The sequence below is a fragment of the Cucurbita moschata genome, unplaced genomic scaffold (assembly GCF_002738365.1).
Source record: "Cucurbita moschata cultivar Rifu unplaced genomic scaffold, Cmos_1.0 Cmo_Scf00047, whole genome shotgun sequence".
In the NCBI taxonomy this organism is placed as follows: domain Eukaryota; kingdom Viridiplantae; phylum Streptophyta; class Magnoliopsida; order Cucurbitales; family Cucurbitaceae; genus Cucurbita; species Cucurbita moschata.
Genome location: NW_019268563.1, coordinates 316,676 through 337,334, shown reverse-complemented (window position 1 = coordinate 337,334; position 20,659 = coordinate 316,676). Strand labels below are relative to the sequence as shown.

Here is a 20,659-nt window from a genome sequence, read left to right as displayed (position 1 = left end):
GAATAATATTAATAAAACTTTTAAAATTTTTAAGTATTTTTGAACCAACCCCCTCATGCAAAACTAATAGTAATAGTAATAATATATAAAGGTAAGTATAAGGATAAAAGAATTAGACCTTTTAAAAAGTGTAATCATCGTAAATAATTGAACAGAACAAAATCCTCTTAGTTTGTGCCAAAGTTGATTCCTTTTGAAATGGAAATGATAGCGTAATAATTGATGGATAAAGCCATTCCATATGCTCCAACATGTGGCCAATACAAATCCAAAACACTATAAATTTGGAAGATATCTTTATGAACCAATGAACTTACACAATTTGAGGAAAATGGAAAAGAAACCTTATTTTGCTGTGTTGCTCAGACATAGCATTTATGCAGGAATGTTTCTGCTCTCCAAAGCTGCCTTTGATGGCGGAATGAACAACTTTATCTTTGTTTTCTATAGGCAAGCCATAGCCACACTGTTCTTGCTACCCATCGCTTTGTATTTTGAATGGTACTTCTTTTTTACTCTACAATTTTGCTTTTCTTTCTTCATTTTCTTAGCTTCTCACTTTGATTTTGATTTTCTGTTTGTTTCTCAGGAAAACTGCGCCTCCCCTCTCATTTGTAACCTTCGCCAAGATCTTTATGCTTTCTTTATTTGGGTATGCTTTTATTTCTCCATCCTTTCTTTGTTTCCGTCTCGGGTAAGATAAAATTTATGGTAGTTCTAAGCTCTCGACCCCGTCTAAAACTGGTTTAAGAGGGTTTTTGTGTATACCAGCTCTAGACCGGATCGAGAGCTTAGATCAGTTCTTTTGGGTTGAGGAAATTTTTTGGACCAACTTGGAAATAAAACGTTGGTTGGATTGGGACTCGAGCAACTCAAAAAGAGTTCAGAACTCAATTTAACCCAACCTTTTGTTTTGAGGTTAGGTTGTCGGGTTGTTTTTTTTTAAACAAAAAATCTTACTTATCCATACATGTGTTTATAACTAAAATCTTATAAAACTCAAATATCAAACATTTACAAGTTGCGACACATCATTAACATTAGTTCTAAAAATTAAATATTATTAATTTTCATAATAATCTTAAAAGTAAAGTAGGGTAAGGTTGGATTGTAACCTTATTTTTGGGTTGGTCGAGTTGGCCGAGTCGACCTGAACAAAAAATGGGTGGGTCAAGTTGGTTGGATTGACGTGACAAAAAAAAAAAAGAAATCTCAATTCGTAAACTGACCCGAATTTTCGATTTTTAAAAAATTTAACCTAACTAAAAAAACCCAACCTATTATTTATGGTTTAGGTCGAGTAATCTAGATGGATCGGTTAACTCATAATTTAACGTTAGTGAATATAATTTTTTAACGTGATTGAACAAAAGCATTAATAATCTATGACAGCTGATAGTGATTCTATTTGCAGGATAACCATATGTCTTGATCTTCAAGGGGTTGCTCTTATTTATACATCAGCAAGTTTAGCTGCAGCAACTATAAATGCTATTCCTGTCATTACCTTTCTTTTCGCCCTTCTATTCAGGTAAATGACACGTTAAAATTCTAGTTTGGTCTTTAAAGGACCAGCCCTCTTCTTTTAAGTTCTTAGAGTTATATCTAATAGATTCTTAAACTTAAAACAAGATCTAGGAGATACCTAATGTTACATTTAATATGTTCTTGAAGGTTGGGATAATCATTTAATAGGTTTGTGAACTTATAAAATTAAAGATCTATCAAATAGTTTTTTAATTTTTAGGGACACATGAGACACAAAATTGAATTTTTATAGATTTGTTAGACACTTTAAAATTTTCAAAAACTTTGATTTTATGAACCCTACCTTGGTAACAAAACTTTCTTTCGATCCTCCTTCCTAATTCTCATCGGTCTAAGTATCGAAGCATTGTACTCTCAATAACTAGTCGAGCACATGATATTAGAGCCAATAAGAGCCATACTTTTTGTGAGATCCTACATCGATTGAGGAGAGGAATGAAACTTTCTTTATAAGGGTGTGGAAACCTCCCCCTAACATCCGTATTTTAAAACCCTTGAAGCAAAGTCTAAAAGGGAAAGTCCAAAGAGGACAATATTAGTTAACGGTGGGCTTGGGAGAACTAGTGCCAACGAGGACACTGGACCTTGAAGGAGGGCGGATTGTGAGATCTCACATCGATTTGAGAGGAGAACAAAACATTGTTTATAAGAGTGTAGAAACTTTTTCCTAGCAGACTCGTTTTAAAAACCTAAAGAGTAAGCCCAAAAGGGAAACTGAAACAATATTTGCTAGCACTTTTTATATATAAGCCATTAAGAGATCAATCAATTCAAAATTTCTTCTCCAATTTAATTTATGATATAAGATATGTTTAAAAAATTATATCTTTATCCTATCCAACTGTATTCTTTAGAGATCAATCCTCGTGTCCACTTATTTGTTTACTTTGATTGGTAATCGAAGCAAATCGTTGGTTTAGTAATAATAAGTCTAGAGTAAATAAGTACTTGGAAAGTTCTTAAGAGTTTATAGTTTCTTAGAATTAGGTTAAGATTGTTTCAACCATGATATTTTAAGTTTATCATTATGACCAAGCTTCTAAGAACAATGATTTCAAAGAAATCTCCCCACAAGGAGCGATCCGACAAAGAAATAAAGAATCAACATAGATCATCGTCAATTTGCACATTCAAGTTCATTACAAATGAAGCCCTCAAGATTCAAGACCTAGAAGGAACTCTAGAACTAAAATACCCCACAAAGATAGATCCAAAGTAAATCAACCAGCATAACATCTTCAACTTTGTTCAACATCTGTGTCAAAATATCCTTGTCAAAAGAGATTTGGACTCAATACATCTCTTCTCAAGGGATGAAATCTTCAAAGATCTTGAAGAGTTCAATTATATCCATAAAGTGACACTCAAATAAAATAGAGGTACATGAATGAACTAAAACCACGTTCAAATGAGAATGATTTTGAGGATAAAATGACACGGAAAACAATTACTGTCTATACCAACAAGGTACGTCTTACTTTCGATGACTCAATCATAAGAATTCCGGAGTTAATTGTGCCTTCTTTGGAGCAATTTTATGTTAGGTAACCTCCTATAAAACTTCCTAAGGGAACTGCGTTAATCTGTTGGGATAGTCTTCTGTAAGGACTGGTCGGACTTGATGACTCTAAAAAAGAAAGGGTAAACTTTTTACGAAATAAAATAAAAGAAATTTAAAATATAATATATATTATAAAAAAAATAGTGTTCATACCTGAGTAATTAAAACATAATACAATATAACAGTTAAAACACAAAAAAAAAAGGAAAGAACACAAAACATTTTAAAATAAAGGGGTTAAGGTCAACGGGTGAGGCTTGTCGACACCTACTCTAGAGTCCGCTCCCCACCTCGACCAACTCCTTATTACCTGAAAAACATGGAAAATAAAGAATGAATACAAAGACTCAATAAGTAGCCTACTTGTAGGCTCTTAATTGTGTCCTTGATATGCTAGGGTACCATACTCTTTCTTTTATTGTTCTTTTCCTTGTTGTAAGTACTTAGGCCCTTTAGTCTTGTTTTTGACTTGTGGGTTCTTATCATGATTCTATATCGAGGACCTTGGTTCATGGATTTTGAAACCTTTGTTCTGATCTAAGGGCCTTAATACTATGGTTCTAAGTTCTTGGTTCTTGTTTTTAGAACTTGGATCTTGATCCATGTTCTAGTCCTTGATTGTTGTCTTGTTCTTGGTACTTTCTAGGTTCTTGTTCTGTTCTTGGTTCGTTATCCAAGACACTCCCCTTAGGATTTACAGTACGAGTCATGAACCTGACAACCTGTGTCCAAGGCTTCATATGTTCCATGCAACACAGTTTTAACCTACGTCTAAGGCTTCATGCATTCCAAGTGACGTAGTCTGAATCCGCATTTGAGGACTTGCCCTTCGATACGGTCTGAAAATCTATGCTCAAAGCATCATGCGTTCCAAGAAAAGTTAAGCTTATGGAGAAGAATGCGAGAGCTAAATTTGCAGACATGCGAGAGTTGCTAAAAGTAAAGAATCTCGAGCAAAGTCAATCTTACAGAAAAGAGTGTGACTAGTAAGCTTGACTTAGCAAAATAAGTTATTAATCTAATTTTAGGAAAATTGTTAGTACTTATTGACTTATAAGTTTAAGAAAATTGTTAGTCTTTTGTTTAACAAAATTGTTAGTCTTTTGTTTAACAAAATTGTTAATATTTTCTTACTTGACCGGAAGTTTTAGGAAATTTGTTAGTGCCTTTTCCACTATAAATATGAGATGTATACTATGCTTAAGGTTCTTCTATTCAAAATATCTCTCCGTTCAAGTTCAAGTTGTTCTTTCTACTTCAATGGTTTGTTTTGACATATTTCGATCATGGGTCATATCCAACATAAGTATCATACAACATTTAATCAACATATGTAGTGTATAGACTTTTTGTACCCATCTGACACCACATAGGTTTCTATTCCGAGTTTACGTAGAAGATTACCAAATTTACACTTGTAACTCTGTGAGATTCCACATCGATTGGAGAGGGAAAATAAACATTTCTTATAAGAGTGTGGAAACCTCTCCATAGTAGATATATTTTAAAACTATGAGGCTGACAGTGATACGTAACGATATGCCAAATTTCATTCGCCTGAGAAAGTTTACTCTTTTATCATTCTCATGAGACCATGATAACTTGCGATGAAGGATGTGAACAAACGTCTATTTGAACTATGTGTCTCAATGTTGCACTATCTACAACCAATTCATGTGTAGTTATATACTCTATATCACTTTAATACAAACTAAGGATTCATGCACAACAGTGACCTTTAGATCCTCCATCTTTCTACATTGGTCCCTATAGTGACCTTTAGCCCTCTACATTCTTATTTCTATTTATTCTCTTTAGAATTGACCTTACATTTAAAATTATTTATAGCTAAAGCCGACCCGAAAAAGATTATCCGATACTTAAAAGCATTACATTCCAGCGTTTCCATTGCTATATTTTCCTTATTGTTAACCTCTAAGGAAAAAAATGTTTGGCAGGGTGGAGGTGTTGAGGCTAAAGTCAACAGTAGGATTAGCAAAGGTTGGAGGAATAGTATTTTGTATGGGCGGTGTGTTGGTTTTGGTGTTCTACAAAGGCCCTCAACTCACATTCTTTAACAATCACCATCTTTTTTCTATACACAAACATCATCAAAATCCACTTCATGTTGCTTCAACCCAAACTTGGATTAAGGGTTGCTTCCTAATGATGGCTTCAAATACCTTGTGGGCTTTATCACTTGTCCTTCAGGTACTTACTTCATAATTATTTTTAATGTCTTTGTATGAATGATCGTAAAAAAATTTATCACGACTTCTTTGGTTTAACGCAGGCGTTTGTACTGAAAAGTTATCCTTCGACACTTCTATTCACTAGTCTTCAATGCCTTGTTAGCTCATTTCAATCGTTCGCTATTGCCATTGCTTTGGAGAGAAACCTTGACGAATGGAAATTGGGTTGGAATCTTAGACTTCTTTCAGTCGCATATTGTGTAAGTTATTTTGTTGGTAATATAATATTTAGTTTCATTTTGTTTGTGTTAAAAACTTATCATTGTGATTGTATCTTACAAGGTCCTAGAAAACTTATCATGAGTGAAGTCTTTCCACAACCAAAACTAGTGGTTTTGGATTGGTTTATCCTCACTCACATGTTTCCTAGGAAAATTTTCGAGAGGTCGCCCAACCTAAAATTAATCAAAACTAAGCGTGCTTAGTTTTAGACTTCTTATCGTTCAGCCACTAAAAAGGAGAATGCACCTTGTTGGTATAGATAGTAACTTCAATTCTTTTTAATCTTTCTCAATGATCCTATCCTCAAAATTACTTTCATTTGGATGTGGTTTCAATTTGTTCACGTACACATCCTTTACTAGAGTGTCAAATGCCCATCAGCTTCTGCCTTGGTTCGTCCTCGATTTACATCCTACTAGGAGAGATACTAATTTGATACCATTTGTAATGTCTCATGGCTAGAATTATTGATAATGATTTGAATTTGGAACCTGATACTCTAGATGGAGAACATAAAGGACTAAAATACCCCTCTGAGATTGACTTGGACAACTATTTCCATTTTTTTCACCATTTTTATATACATACATAGCAAATCAATAATATCATAATATTTGATGCAGGGAATAGTGGCAACTGGAGTTACATATTCTCTTCAAACATGGGTCATTAAGAAGAAAGGACCAGTTTTTTTAGCCATGTCAACGCCGATTATTCTTGTCATTACAACTATTTCTTCTGCTCTTCTTCTTGGCGAGAGTGTCAGCCTTGGAAGGTAACTTAAAGGGTTTGTTTCAGTCTTATTTTCAAAATAGTATATTTTAATGGCTTTTACCATTTAAAATGCTTTTTTTTCTATCTCGTCCTTGGCAGAGCTTTTGCATATTTAATCTTCAATTCGTTAATTATGTTGAATCTTAGAACCTTCATCATATACAAACTACAAACTAGTAGCTATATACAAACTAGAAGCTAAATGTTATAGTTCCAAAATTAATATGATTTCATTTCAAATGATTATAAGTCTTTCAAGTTTGATTTAACAACTTTCTTGAAAAATAAGATCTTTAAATCTAAATATATTTAAAAAAATCAAACTTATAAAGAATCACTCTAAGAGTAAATAAGATTTGGATTACCTTATTGATCAAATATGTGAAGACAAAAATATTTGTTTGAGATTGAAATCATTCTACAAGCAAGATTGATCATATAAGTTTGTATAGCTAATATTTGGTGGTCTCGATAGTAAGTACTACAATCCAATTTTCGAGCCTTTGAATCACGAACTTTCAATGAACTGACAAGAAAAATACAATAAATTTTTTTGTAATTTAAAAACAAACAATACCACGTTTACAAGACAAGACAAAATACAATTGTTAGTCCAAAAGTTTATTACAAAATTGGGACTAGAGAATGTGATTAAAAAAAAAATAATAAAGAACTACCCCTAACACAGGATTGATACCCTAGGATGACTCTCCTTTTTAACTCCATAACTCACCAACCCTTCCCATCTTGAAAAAGAAAAGTAGCATGAGATGAGTATAAAGATGTTTAATGCTCTAACCTCATCTTTAACCTAGTAAGTTATCACAAATTTTTCTCTTGGTTATAGGAAGTTTGAGCTTAGATTTTATAATTATCGGAGTTATTGAGAGCTCTCGAAGTTTTGAGTCATTCTCGTGCTTGTCAAAAACCCAATAAAGATTTGGAAGTTTTTCACCTTTTATGGCACCACTGATCTACTAGCAGACATATCTGAGCTCTAGGATGAACCAACTTTTATGTTATTTAGACTTAGCTAGATTTTATTACCATGGAAGTGAATATTGGTATCTCGGATTCGGGAGGGTAGACCTCATCCTAATCATCTCATAAATAGGAAATTATGGCATCATGTATTTGTATTAAGTTAACTGATGACCTTTCCACAAGAGTATACCTAGAGGATCCGTATGTCGGCTAGCTATTGAGACTACCTATGCAGTCCCTTATTCCCTTTGAGAATGAATATATAGAGTTGCAACCATGTTTAGGAGGCCCTTGACCTATTTCAACACACGATGGGGGATACCTAACTCGTAGCCTCAATGCATTATCCTATCTAACTAATATGCGTCAGGCTTGATGGTACAAGTTCCTAAATACCTGCTGCTTGGCAAGAGCACTATTAAGTCCAATATAGGTTACTATATACCACCAATGATGTATCAAAGGGAATAGGAAGCAGTCTGGCTCTGGTAATACTGTCCACAACAACTATAGGCATTTAAGCTTTCTTAGCATCGTGGAGGTTAGCTAGTTTCTTAGCTAGTTTCTAATATGGTTCTAGAAGCATTAGGGTTCTATTCTCTGATCGCTTCTCATAATCTTTAGGTGTTCGACCTACTAAAAAAGTCATAGGCTTCGTTATCATGAAACCATCATGAAACCATTCTAACTCTAGCGCTCTATTATCAAGATTTCAGAGAAGAACATCCCTGTCAAGGAGATGTAAAGTCGATACTATTTTCAATGGATAAAGTTCTAAAGCATGGAGAAGAATTCAGCTATAGGACTTGTTCAAAATGATTTCAAGCCATTAATTAGGCTTGGATTAGATACTTCAATTGTTACCCGAACTTCTCGCTTGGATACGCTTGTCGAGAACCGACTCTATGAGTCCACTGTATCGTCAGGACATCTCAAACATTCATCCATCCAGGTTCAATTGAAGAAAGAACCTTATATTGTCCATGTCAAGTCATCTATGGATACCGTACTGGATAGCGGGTGAATATATCAACCTCTAACATATGGGCTGGTCACAATGTTAGCATAAATGTGTCGTTTAACATTGTCCTTGAAAAACACATTTTAAAAGGAAGAATCTAAAGACACTCGTCTTGCAACCCTTGCCCATATTGTGACATACGTATATGCCACAGGGTATCTCACTTAGGCCATAGGGCCAAAAGGTGGTGGAGAGCTGATACTAGCTTCCCGTTCTAGTACATTTTGAGGCATTTTTGGTCTAGCAGGAGTAGACATGATTTTTAAGATGGTTATATGCCCTCGTGGGATGTCCATCGATTGTTCGATTGACACCAAATTTGGCAAGCACTTGCATTTCATAAGGATAGACTTAACAAAGAGCCATATAACAAAAATTACACGGGAACTCCAACTTTGGAGGTTAAGGCCTAAGTGTGGCTTTACTTTTTATGGTGTGTGGATGATGCACTGTTCTCCTACGTGGCACCATAACACTTATCTATTTTGGCACTCATGTAGTAAGATGGGTGCCATTTGAGAGTAGCTACATTGTCTATCTGCTTGTGGGGATCACAATCTCCTGTCTTCATAGTTTGGTTGTGATATTCTCTCTCATTTAAACTAGTTATCGTTCTCGATGACTTTCTTAAGGGCACAATCACATCATGAATTATGACACTCTCCTCCATGTAATCTCAACATCATTTTGATGATAATCTAAACTTTGGATTGGCTACTAACAGACCCGCTGAAAATAAACGTGCTTCAAAATAAATATTGAAACGAAAAACTACTTATGGTTTATTCCACTGACGGACCTTCTCTCGATCTCCGAAACTCGTAGCACTAGCAAATGTTGGTTTTGATACCAGATATTGGTTTTGACCCTTGATCGAAGTACACTCAAATAAATAATCGAAATAGAAACAAAAAATGAAATAAATAACAAAATAACTTGATTGATAAGTAACTTCTTCTAGAAAAGCTCCATGACTATAAATACTCCAGGATTAATATACAAGTCAAGCTTAAACATAAATTAAGATTTGATCCAACAACATCAAGAAAGGAGTTTGAGAGCATCTTGAACAAGTTCTATGTATACTTAAAAGTCATCTTAATGTTTGAGAATTTCGTCTTTTCATTTTATATGAGATTGAGTTCCAGTCCTCGATTTCTTTTTTAGATTGCTCTTTTTTCTCGAACATTCTTTGAAATCATTCATTTTGGTAACTTGGACGTATTATTATTTCAAAACAACACTCTTTGAAATAAATTGCACAATAATTCATATGAATCTTGTTTTTTTGTTTCTTTTTGTTTGGTTGTAGTGGTATAGGTGGGCTCTTACTAATTGGAGGTCTCTACAGTGTGCTATGGGGAAAGAACAAAGAGCAAAAAGTTAATGAAGAGCTAAAACAAGCTGACAAAGAATGCAGTTTGCCAGCGAGGGGAAGTGAGACATCTTAAGCGTAGATATTATATCTTAATATTCTTTCTTTTATGATTTGGTTTAAGTATATTTTATTTTATTCTTAATATTTAATTATTTTATATTTTACTCATTTGTACTAGCTTGTATCCTATTTAAAGGATAACAAAATCAATGATAATACACACCTTCTCAATTCTATTTTCTATCTCATTCTTAACATGGTATCAGAGCACCGATCTTTGTATTCCTAATATCAGAGCACCGATCATGGTATTTCTAATATCTCTTGGACTCTGAGTCTAAGGGGAGTATTAAACCTAAAGCCAAACCCTAACTAATCAGTGAAGCCTTTACAGCCGCCGATCATCCAATATCAAGAATACGTTATAAGCATCTTCAACTTTCTCATCAAGCTCAAAGGTAACATATTCAAGATGTTCGTATTTTCTTTCACAACCTCTCAAGTGATCTAGAGCACCGATCTTGGTGTTATTATCCAGTAAATCATTTATGCATGGACCAAGAAGTGATCAGGGAGGATATTCACTTGTTCCAAATCAAATTAAATGGGACAAGTTATCAATCCTCAGTCAATCATTACGGTCTATTTTTGTCGGATATTTTCACTACTGTGAAGACAAAAGTATTATTGACCTACACTCTCTTCTCAAAGACAACTTGGGTGTTATTGACCTACACTTGTAAAAACAAGTTCAAGACAAGTTGAATGTGATTGACGTATACTCTCCAATTTGAGGGGGAGTGTTGAGATATATTATTTATTGAATATATCGTAGATATTATATCTTAATATTCTTTCCTTTATGATTCAATATCAATGATAATACACACCTTCCCAATTCTATTTCCTATCTCATTCTTAACATCTTTTTGTTTGGTTGTAGTGGTATAGGTGGGCTCTTACTGATTGGAGGTCTCTACAGTGTGCTATGGGGAAAGAACAGAGAGCAAAAAGTTAATGAAGAGCTAAAACAAATTGACAAAGAATGCAGTTTGCCAGGGAGGGGAAGTGAGACATCTCAATCGTGACAATTCACCGTCTTCCTCGATTAGAAATATTTGAATGTGACAAGCCTTTGTTTTTTATTGGTTCTTAGATTTCATTTTGTTTTTAGTTTGTATATTTCAAATTTAGTTTATGTTATTTTAAGTTAAGTTGGAAAATTTGAACATATACCTAGATTAACCAATTGTTGCTTAGGAAATTGACAAGCGTCAAAGCGTTTGTACGTTTAGAGATATTTTTACGCTCCATAGTCTATCGTATCAATGAGTAAAAGAAAAGTGACCTAATAGAAATTATGACAATGTTTTCTTTTAGCACTTAGGGAATTGAATGAAGCGTGTTTCACTTCTCCCAACATTTTTTTGAACCTATGTCGACCCTGTTGGGATATGGAGCCTGATGCCTAGATCTGGTATAGATATATTTGGAACATATTTAGTAAAATATGATAGAGATATATATGGTAGAGATTTGACTTAGATATATTTGAAACATATAAGATATATTGGTTAGATTATATTTAGGAGGTTTAAATATTTGAAAACTATATATATAGTAAATTGAAACCATATATCTACGTGCTCTCTCTCAACATGTACTTTCTTCATTCTCTATTGTCTGTGGTTCTCTCAACATGCACTTTCTCCATTGTCTATTGTCTATTGTCTGTGGTTGTACAATACCTAAAGTCATTAATATAAAACCTTTAGCTAATATTTCTTTTTGTATTTTCTCTCTTCTGTTATTTCTGTTCATCTTAATCGAGTGTGTGCGTTGCGATCCTAATAATTAGTATCAGAGCTAACAACTGGTATCGATCCTAACAGACCCATTTAGTTGTATATCGTGAAAAGTCACGAAAACTCAAACCCAAACTATTTTCTTCTTCTTCTTGTCTCTTTCTCCTCTCCTTCCTTCAACACCCTCCCTTCTTTTCCGATGTTTTTCTCTTGGGCTTCAATGGTAAGACCCAACTATAACAGGATTTAAGAACTATAACAGGATTTAAGAACTATAACAGGATTTAAGACCAAAGAGATCCAAGAAAAATTATTAAGGAATTTAAGCAAGTAAAAGTGTCTTAACCAACTCATTTCACAGTCATAACAAATAATTAAAGGAGAAGGGCTTTGGAGAAAGATTGGAAAGAAAAAAAGTTAGCTAAAAGAAATGTCATTTTTCTAATTTTAGGAAGCTTTCTGGATTTTAATTAACTATAGAAGAAATTTCGAGAAAATAAAAATAAAATTACCAAAATGAAATTTTTTTAGCAAGAATGAACAAAATTTTAATTTTAGCAAGAATGAAGAAATTCCTTATGTGGCTTTTTAATTTTAGCAAAAATGAAGAATTTTTACCGTGATTTTCTAGCAATCAAGGAAGAAGATAAGCCGAAAGTAATAAGGTCAAACTTTGACCAACAAAAGTCAAAAGTAGACCTATGTAGACTTTCTACACTTTTGGATCAATTTGTGGACCCTTTTCAGTTCTCATGAAATTTTTTATCCTTCCTCAAACTAGACACAAACATGAATCTAATAAAAAAAGCTTAAAAGAATTTTGATTGGATGTGTAGTACTTCTCTACACAAAGCACATGTGCTAGTGTGAGTCCCTAGGTTTCTCTACACAGAGCACATGTGCTAGTGTGAGTCCCTAGGTTTGATTGGATGTGTAGTACTTTCCTGTATATAGCGCACATGTGCGAGCGAGCGTGAGTCCCCAGGTGGTTTGCATGCCCTGGACCCATCATAGTTCGACTAGTTGTCCGTAGTCAAACATTTGACCTTCATACGTTCATCATCATTAATATTAAAATTCGGATTTCGATTCGATCCAGTTTAGGAAGCGTGGTCTTGTGTTGGAGAGTTTATTCAAGAGTTTAATACCACGGTGAGGTTTCTTTATTCCCATCGCTAGAACTAAAAGGAGGGCTTGAACCTCTGACCTTGTGGTTAAGAGCCAGAAGCTCTAACAAATTGAGTTATTTCGGCCAATAATTTGTAACAACTCAAGCCCACTATTAATAGATATTGTTGCTTTGACTCGTTACGTATTGCTGACAGCTTCAGAGTTTTAAAACGTGTCTACTAGGGAGAGTTTTCCACACAGTTATACAAGGAATGTTTCATCCCCTCTCCAACAGACGTGAGATCTCACAATCCACCCCCTTGGAGGCCTAGCGTTTTCTCTAGCACACCACCTGGTGACTAGCTCTAATACCACTTATAACAGCCTAAGACCACCGCTAGTTGTTCTCTTTAGCCCATTACATATCACCATTAGTTCCATAGTTTTAAAACATGTCTAATAGGGAGAGGTTTCCACACCCTTAAAAAGAATGTTTCATTCTCCTCTTTAACTGCTAGCAGATATTTGTCCATTTTGGCTTGTTACATATCACCGTCAGCCTCACAGTTTTAGAACACATCAACTAAGGCGAGATTTCCACACCATTATAAGAAATGATTCGTTCTCCTCTTCAACTAGGGATAGATATTGTTTATTTCGATCCAATATATATCGTTGGCAGCCTCACAATTCTAAAATGTGTCTACGAGGGAAAAGTTTCCACACCCTTATAAGAATGCTTCATTTCCCTCTCCAACCAATGTGATATCTCACAATAAGCAGTCAAGATCCACAATAAGTAATCAAGATGATCGAGTGGTCTAAGGCACTAGACTCAAATTCTGGTCCTCTTGTGAGGGCTTGAGTTGAAATCTAACTTCTGACAACTCATATTATTGTGAGGTTGACGACAGGTGGTTTACCTTGGATGTCAGCGACTTCGCATACGTAAGTTCGAATAACTACCTATTTAGGATGTGTGCACTCTCCATATAAATGGAGAACATGTTCAAAAATTCAAAATACATAGACACTAACCCCTTGGGGACGATCCTCTCTGTGACCACACAATTCTCGAATGCTTCTTACCTTTAACCAATAGTCAACAAACAAGTAAAAAAGAAATGTAGAATGGGGTGTATAGGGGTAAGATACCCATGGTCTTTTCTTTAGGTTTTAGGAAATTTTCCTAGTAAAGTTTTGTGCAATTTAAAGACAATCAAAACCACATTTAAAAATAAATGAAGAATGTGTTCCGAGTATGTTTTCGAAGTACAATTCAAATAAAACAATTTGTAGGCTCTTGTTGCATCTAATTCCTAGAAAGATACCCATGGTCTCTTCTTTAGGTTTTAGGAAGTTTTCCCAGTAAAGTTCGGTGCAATTTAAGACAAACAAAACTACATTTAAAAATAAATGAAGAATGTGTTCCGAGTCTGTGTTCGGAGTACAATTCAAATAAAACATAAAAAAATTTAAAATACACAGATGACAAAAATACTCAGTAGAGAGTCTATTTGTAGGCTCTTTATCTCATCTAATTTTTAGTAAGATACCCATGGGCTTTTCTTTAAGTTTTAGGAAGTTTGGGCGTAACTTTTCTACATTTATCTAAGCTTCTGAGAAGACCTCGAAGTTCCAAGTGGTTCTCTTACCTGTCACAAACTCAATCATAGTTTAGAAGTTGTTTATTGGGTTTTGGCACTGCAGGTCTATTGGACGGCCATATCTCATCTCTAAGGTGAACAATTTTTTCATTCTTTAGAATTAGTCCGCTTGGATTGTAACAATAGTGAACGACTAGTATCCTTGATTAAGAACTCATCATCAGCTAAACTATTTATGTAATACCTTGTCCCCTATTAGGTCGGGTTTACGGAATCGCTCTCAACCCATTTCTACACACAATAGTAACTCCTCAAGTAGCCTTGGTATGTCATCTTATTTGAATTAGGTTTAGAGGGAATTGGAGGTGGTCGGGCTCTATGATATCATTCACCCTGTTAATGGCCGTGTAAACCGACTTAAGTTTTCTTAGGTGTTGTGGAGATTTACTAGGTTCTTAGGGTGTCTAGGCAGTTTAGATCACATCTCACATTTCTACGTCACTCAAAAAGCTTTTTAAGCCTAATCGAATTTCTAAGAGCACAATTGCCTGATATGTTCTTAAATTTAAAAAAGATTCATTACATATTAATATGATAAAGTAACATTCTTAATACTTTAACAGGCCTCCAATATTACTAATTTTAAATTTTTTTTGTGTCCCTTACATAAGGGAAACTCAAATTTTAAAATCGGTTGTCTACAGACTTAATTATTAAATATTTTTAGGTTAGGATTTTCTAGACTTAATTATTAAATATTTTTAGGTTAAATCTAAAGTTTAGCGTACTAAATCATGCTTAGAATTCTGAATTCGAATACAACACATGATCAGCGTGATATTCCTTTGTATTTCTTGTGACATGGTCACTTTACTCCTTGCTTTTAAGAGTGAAAACGATCCTCACAAATCAACATAGGTCTTTTCAGCCACAAACCAATATGAGCCCACCTAGTAGGCCCATGTTTGTACGTGTGGGTCATGTGTAGAGAGCTACTACACATCCAATTTTTCTGGACTAGAGGTCACCTAAGAGACTATAATTTTAAATGATGGTTCCATATTCATGATTGCATGCGTTTGCATTCCCTGATCTCAATAATAAAGTCTCTTAGTGAGTATTTCTTGAAATACTCAAGCCATGGTAAGTTATGTTAAGATGTTTTCATGTCACAAAGTATGAAGTTGTTATGAAAGTGATATTATATAATGCACAAACCTCCTTACATCATGTCATGAAGACTAAGCTATGTATGAAATAATGTATAAGAGTTATGCACGCAAAATTATCTATCTTATTAGTCATTAACATAAATTACATTTTATAAAATTCAAGACTTTATTAGACACAAAATTTAAATCATATAATTCTACTAAAAATGAAATTCAATTTTATATCAAATGATTTCTAAAATTTTCAAAATTTACACATTTTTAAAGTTCACAAGATTTAAAATTGAATGATGCTTTAGGCACAAACTTAAAGATAAAAAGCATATAAAATAAAGTAGCAATTACCAAAGGCTGATATGTAAATGAAAAGAAGCTAAAAGATACCAATAACAATTAAAGTGTGCAAAAGACAACATAATAGTTGGTTTTAAATATTAGGTAATCTTTGTAGTGGAAGCCATTTTTTTAATATTCGCCTAGCAATAACAATAGTTACTATCTTATTTTAATTTTTTTTTTCTTTCTTTCTTCTTTCTTTCTTCTTTCCTTTTTAGGCCTTTTAAAAGACAAATACATGAATAAATGGAGATTATATTCAATTTTAAGAGTATGATGACTAAGAAAGATTTAAACAATTAAAAATTGTTATTTATACTAACAATGGGCATCTTCATTATCCCTAACTCAATCATAGAAACCCTAAACTTGAGCATATTTTGCTTGGATCAATCTAATGTGGGGTAAACTTCTAAAAAAATTTATGTAAGATCCCACATCGGTTGGGAGGAGAACGAAACATTATTTATAAGGGTGTGGAAACCTCTCCCTAGCGAACACTGAACAAATAATATTCTAGTTAGAAATCATGGGCTGTTACAAATGGTATCAGAGCCAGACACCGAGCGATTTGCCAGCGAGGAGGCTGAACCCCAAAAGGGGTGGATAGGAGGTGGTTTCCCAACAAGGACGTTGGGCCCAGAACGAGGGTGGATTTGGGGCAGGTTCCACATCAATTGGAGAAGGGAACGAATGCAACCGAGGATGCTAGGCCCCAAAGGGGATGAAATGTGAGATCTCACATCGGTTGGGAGGAGAACGAAGCATTTTTTATAAGGGTGTTGAAACCTCTCCATAGCATACGCGTTTTAAAAATTTTGAGAGCTAAAGAAAACAATATATGCTAGCGGTGGACTTGAACGGTTACATGTGAATGTCATAACAATTAGATGTGATTCCAAATTCTTGTTCTCTTCCAAATTTTGGGCATAAAATGTTTTAGGTTCAAAGTTCGTCCTCTTTTTTAAGAAGTCAAAAACAATAAGAGGGTTGGGTTAAAAAGTGATTTTGAGAAATGTGAAATATTAAACATATTGAAATAGATATCGAATTAATTTCTAATAAATAAACATGTTTTAAAGATAAAACCCAAATCAAAGTGTGGCATGAAGTAGCTCTTAGTAAGCTTATGCACGAATGGACAAATATTGGTAAGCTCAATTTTTCTAATTGTTATATGGGAATCGAAGATTACTCTGGTTTCTTAGTCGATAACATGTGTTAAATGAATTAGTTAGAATTCATGCTAAAATTTTGTAAACATAGATTAAAATACTCTCTTTCCAAAGTGTAAGTCGATAAACATTTTAAAGATGTAACGGTTAAATTAATAAAAATATCTTTGAATAATTATCTTGTCTCAAAAATACTCTTAAACTTTAAAAAAGTTTTAAAATACCTTTACTGTTAGTTTTGAATGGAAACCGTTAATACTTTGTGTAACACCAGATCCTACCAGGTACGAAAAAATTTCATTTTAATCACCTTTTAATTTGGAGCTTCCGAGATTTTATTAAGGGACTTAGAGGTTGAATATTCGACTGCCGCATAAGCTAAAAGTGCTCGTGAGGTCTCGAAGAACTTACAAAAAATAAAAATAAAACTAAAAAAAAGGTCAAAATCAACGGGGGCAAAATAGTTTCGAAAATTTCGCATGTGTTTGGTCTCGGAATAGTTTCAAAAATCATTGAGTCTTGCATTAATAAGGTATGATTCTTGAACATGATGCATTAGGAAAAGAAATCTTGAAGTTTTATGATAGTACCGAACTAAGATTCGTAACGAAAATAGAGTAAATCAAAAGTGTAGACTTTAGTAAGAATATTTTTAACGATTCTAATTTTTTAGGGGCATAGAGTCGCTACTACATGCATGACATAACTTCTTTATACGGAAACATTCCTTTAAAACAAATTCATAAAACGGTGCCACAGACTTATACGTTTACGAAAGGGTCTTAACACAATACAAATGAAGTATTCAAAATAAATTAAAATATAAACCAAGGAAAATATTTAAATAACAATGCCTATACTAACCTAAGATTTACGAAAACAAATTCAACTATTCTATGTAAGTTTCATGGTCTTTGGTGTGATGCCACTGTCAACCGTACAAAAGTGCCTTACCTTTGCATAAAATATAAAAGTAGCACATGACTTGAATATGTTAAGAAATACTTAGTAAGTGACCTCACAATTAGGGTTAGGGAATGCAAACACATGTCATCATCAATAGGGACCTATTATTTAAAACCATAGTTTTTTAGGTGGCTTCCAGTGTAGATAAATTGGATCTGTACTACTTTTCAATACATGACCCACATGTGTGAGTGTGGGCCCAAAAGGCAGGCTCACACACCCCCTAGGCCTGCTAGTCGGGCTAATTGGCTGTAGCCGGACGCTTTAAAGATACAATGACCGTCATGCATGATGTCAAGAATGATGGTCATCTCATCATCATAGTGTATGCGTCTATACTCATCATAAAAGGGGAAGTATCTCCATGACCATCATAGTGTATGCGTCTATACTCATCATAAAAGGGGAAGTATCTCCATGCCTATGAACATACAGTATGCATAAGGTTCTTTTCATCTTAAACCATTTATGTGGAAGAACCTTATACATTCCTCACACATTACCTTAGGTAACATGCATACATAAGCTTTCATACATTACATCATCATAACATTAGTATGTCATACATTTTATTGTGCATCAGAAAATTCTTCATTGCCATACATGTAGTACGTCATACATTTTATTGCCAAGCATATTCATGTCGTAATGCAACATGAAATTTCATACATACATATCATCCTAACATGATATATTATATGTATCATATCGTTATACATCTCGTGTCATCATAACATATCACATCATCTTAACATATTGTAGCATTGTAACATATTACATCATCTTAACATATTGTAGCATTGTAACATATTACATCATCTTAACATATCATAGCATTGTAACATATCAGATCATCATAACATATCATGGCATCATAACATATTATATCATCGTAGCATAACATATCATCATAACACATCATATCAAACACATGACACGTGCAGAGATCATTTGACAATTGTCATCATACATAAGACAATCCTTCCATCTGTACCAATAGTAAGGTTACTTACCTGATTAGCTTAGGTTGATGTCGACCAATTTATCCTTAATGAAAGTCCATTTTTATCCTTTGAAATCCAAAGTCAATCTGTGTGAGACAATGACATCAATATCATGTTCAACCTTCTATCAAACTATTTCTCTAAATTTTATAATTGTCCATGTATTAAACTTCATGCAAATAGTCTTGGAATGTTTATATATGTTTAGTAAAGATCTCATTTTCTATGGTTAATGCTTTAGAGAAGACTTTGATGAAATTATTTTAGATGACAGAATACTTTCTTGCCATGTGACATTTCAAAATTAAATTCATTTTCCACCCATCCTCTGTAATTATTATTTCTTGAAATCAAGTTGTGTTCCATATTTTTATTGTTTCTATATTTGGTAGTGACGATTAATTAAAAAAAATATGTCAATAATATTCTTTGCTTGGGACACATAATTTAAATACAGCTGATGTTGTGCACTTTGACAAAACAAAATTAAAACATAAAATTTTAGGTGAAGGACTCTTTTTAAGACCATCCTTCCTTGAATATCTACTCTTAATAATAGCTACCATGTGAGGAAAAATTATTTACTCTAAAAGAGAATCTATAAAGGAGTTTTTGTAAGTTTTGGGTGACAAGGGTTGGTTAAGGAGATAGCTTTGGGGAGAGGGATTCTGAGAAGTTTGAGAGAAATTTGGGGAGAGTTTGTTAAAAAAAAAAAAAAAAAATGTAATTTATTTGTTTTGGGCTATTACAATATTACTTTTAAGCAAGTTTGAATCAGATTATTAAGGGCTATATATGCCAAAAATTACAAGAAAAACGTATTTAGATAGGTGGAGTTATGGTCTATAATTTGTGTGAAGGAACTAAATGATTTGCAGTTATGAATTGAAAGATAAAAAAATCGAAAGAAAATGGTTTGGTAATTGAATATTGTGTGCGCACTTGCGTGTGTGTGGTTGTTCAATGTCGGAGGACCCCTATTTCACACTGTTCGATGCCCATTTGTCAATTTTTTACCCAGTTTCAATACTAACCTTATTTTAATATTACTAGGTGCCTCTAGAGGACATTTGGAATTTTTGTACTCATCTTCGGCTATAAATCAAAGCTCGGGAAGACATGTGGCAGACTTGTAAGTAACCACACGGACTCCTAGGAAGTAATACTGGTAGGGATCGCTTTGATTTGCATGCATGCTAGAAAAACTGATTCTAGGGATAGTTTAACATGACCTATACCTAGGAATATGGAATAAATGCGCAATTACATGCTCCTGTATGCGAATGTGTTGGATCTCATTTATCATATAACATCGCTTTATACAACTAGTACAAATATCATGTTGTGTTGGAGGATGAGATTTTTATGAAATCTACGCTCTGGGTGATTGATGGATGTTATTGCGCTGTTGAGCATTTGTTTGTCTGCTTGTATGATTTGATGTACATTAGCTCGTGGTGTATGAATTTGTGTGATTCTTCCTGTAGAGGATTAACAATAAGAATGACCTTAGACTAAGCGAGTGGGATATTTTAGCTAGTCTACGACCTAGAACGAAATGCCTCCAAAGGACGAGCACCATGGATTCGTGAGAGACGAATAGAGGGTGAGACCCTGTGCTCCTAACCGATCAAGACTTGAGCGTCAAAATTACATTACCTAGAGATGTGGAACTTCGTCAAAACCACCAAACCGCCCTAGAGACCTAGATGGTAGAAAATAAATTTGCTCTGATACCAATTTG

At 34.0% G+C, this 20,659-nt stretch overlaps 1 protein-coding gene across 4 annotated transcripts in view; it reads left to right on the top strand.

Moving 5' to 3' along the window:
• Positions 1-312: 312 nt before the first annotated feature.
• Positions 313-20,659, top strand: part of LOC111434891 (WAT1-related protein At5g64700-like) — a 39,838-nt gene continuing 19,491 nt past the window's right edge. Inside the window, exons 1-7 of one of the 4 annotated variants that reach the window (XM_023072217.1) lie at positions 313-501; positions 590-652; positions 1,415-1,531; positions 5,068-5,320; positions 5,403-5,561; positions 6,207-6,358; positions 10,684-10,989. In XM_023072217.1, the coding sequence (XP_022927985.1) occupies positions 332-501; positions 590-652; positions 1,415-1,531; positions 5,068-5,320; positions 5,403-5,561; positions 6,207-6,358; positions 10,684-10,828 (1,059 nt within the window). In that variant the 5' untranslated portion in view covers positions 313-331 and the 3' untranslated portion in view covers positions 10,829-10,989. Of the gene's footprint in view, positions 502-589; positions 653-1,414; positions 1,532-5,067; positions 5,321-5,402; positions 5,562-6,206; positions 6,359-9,674; positions 9,835-10,683; positions 10,990-20,659 lie in introns of those variants that run through there. The other 3 variants (XM_023072222.1, XM_023072221.1, XM_023072218.1) reach the window with 3 other exon arrangements.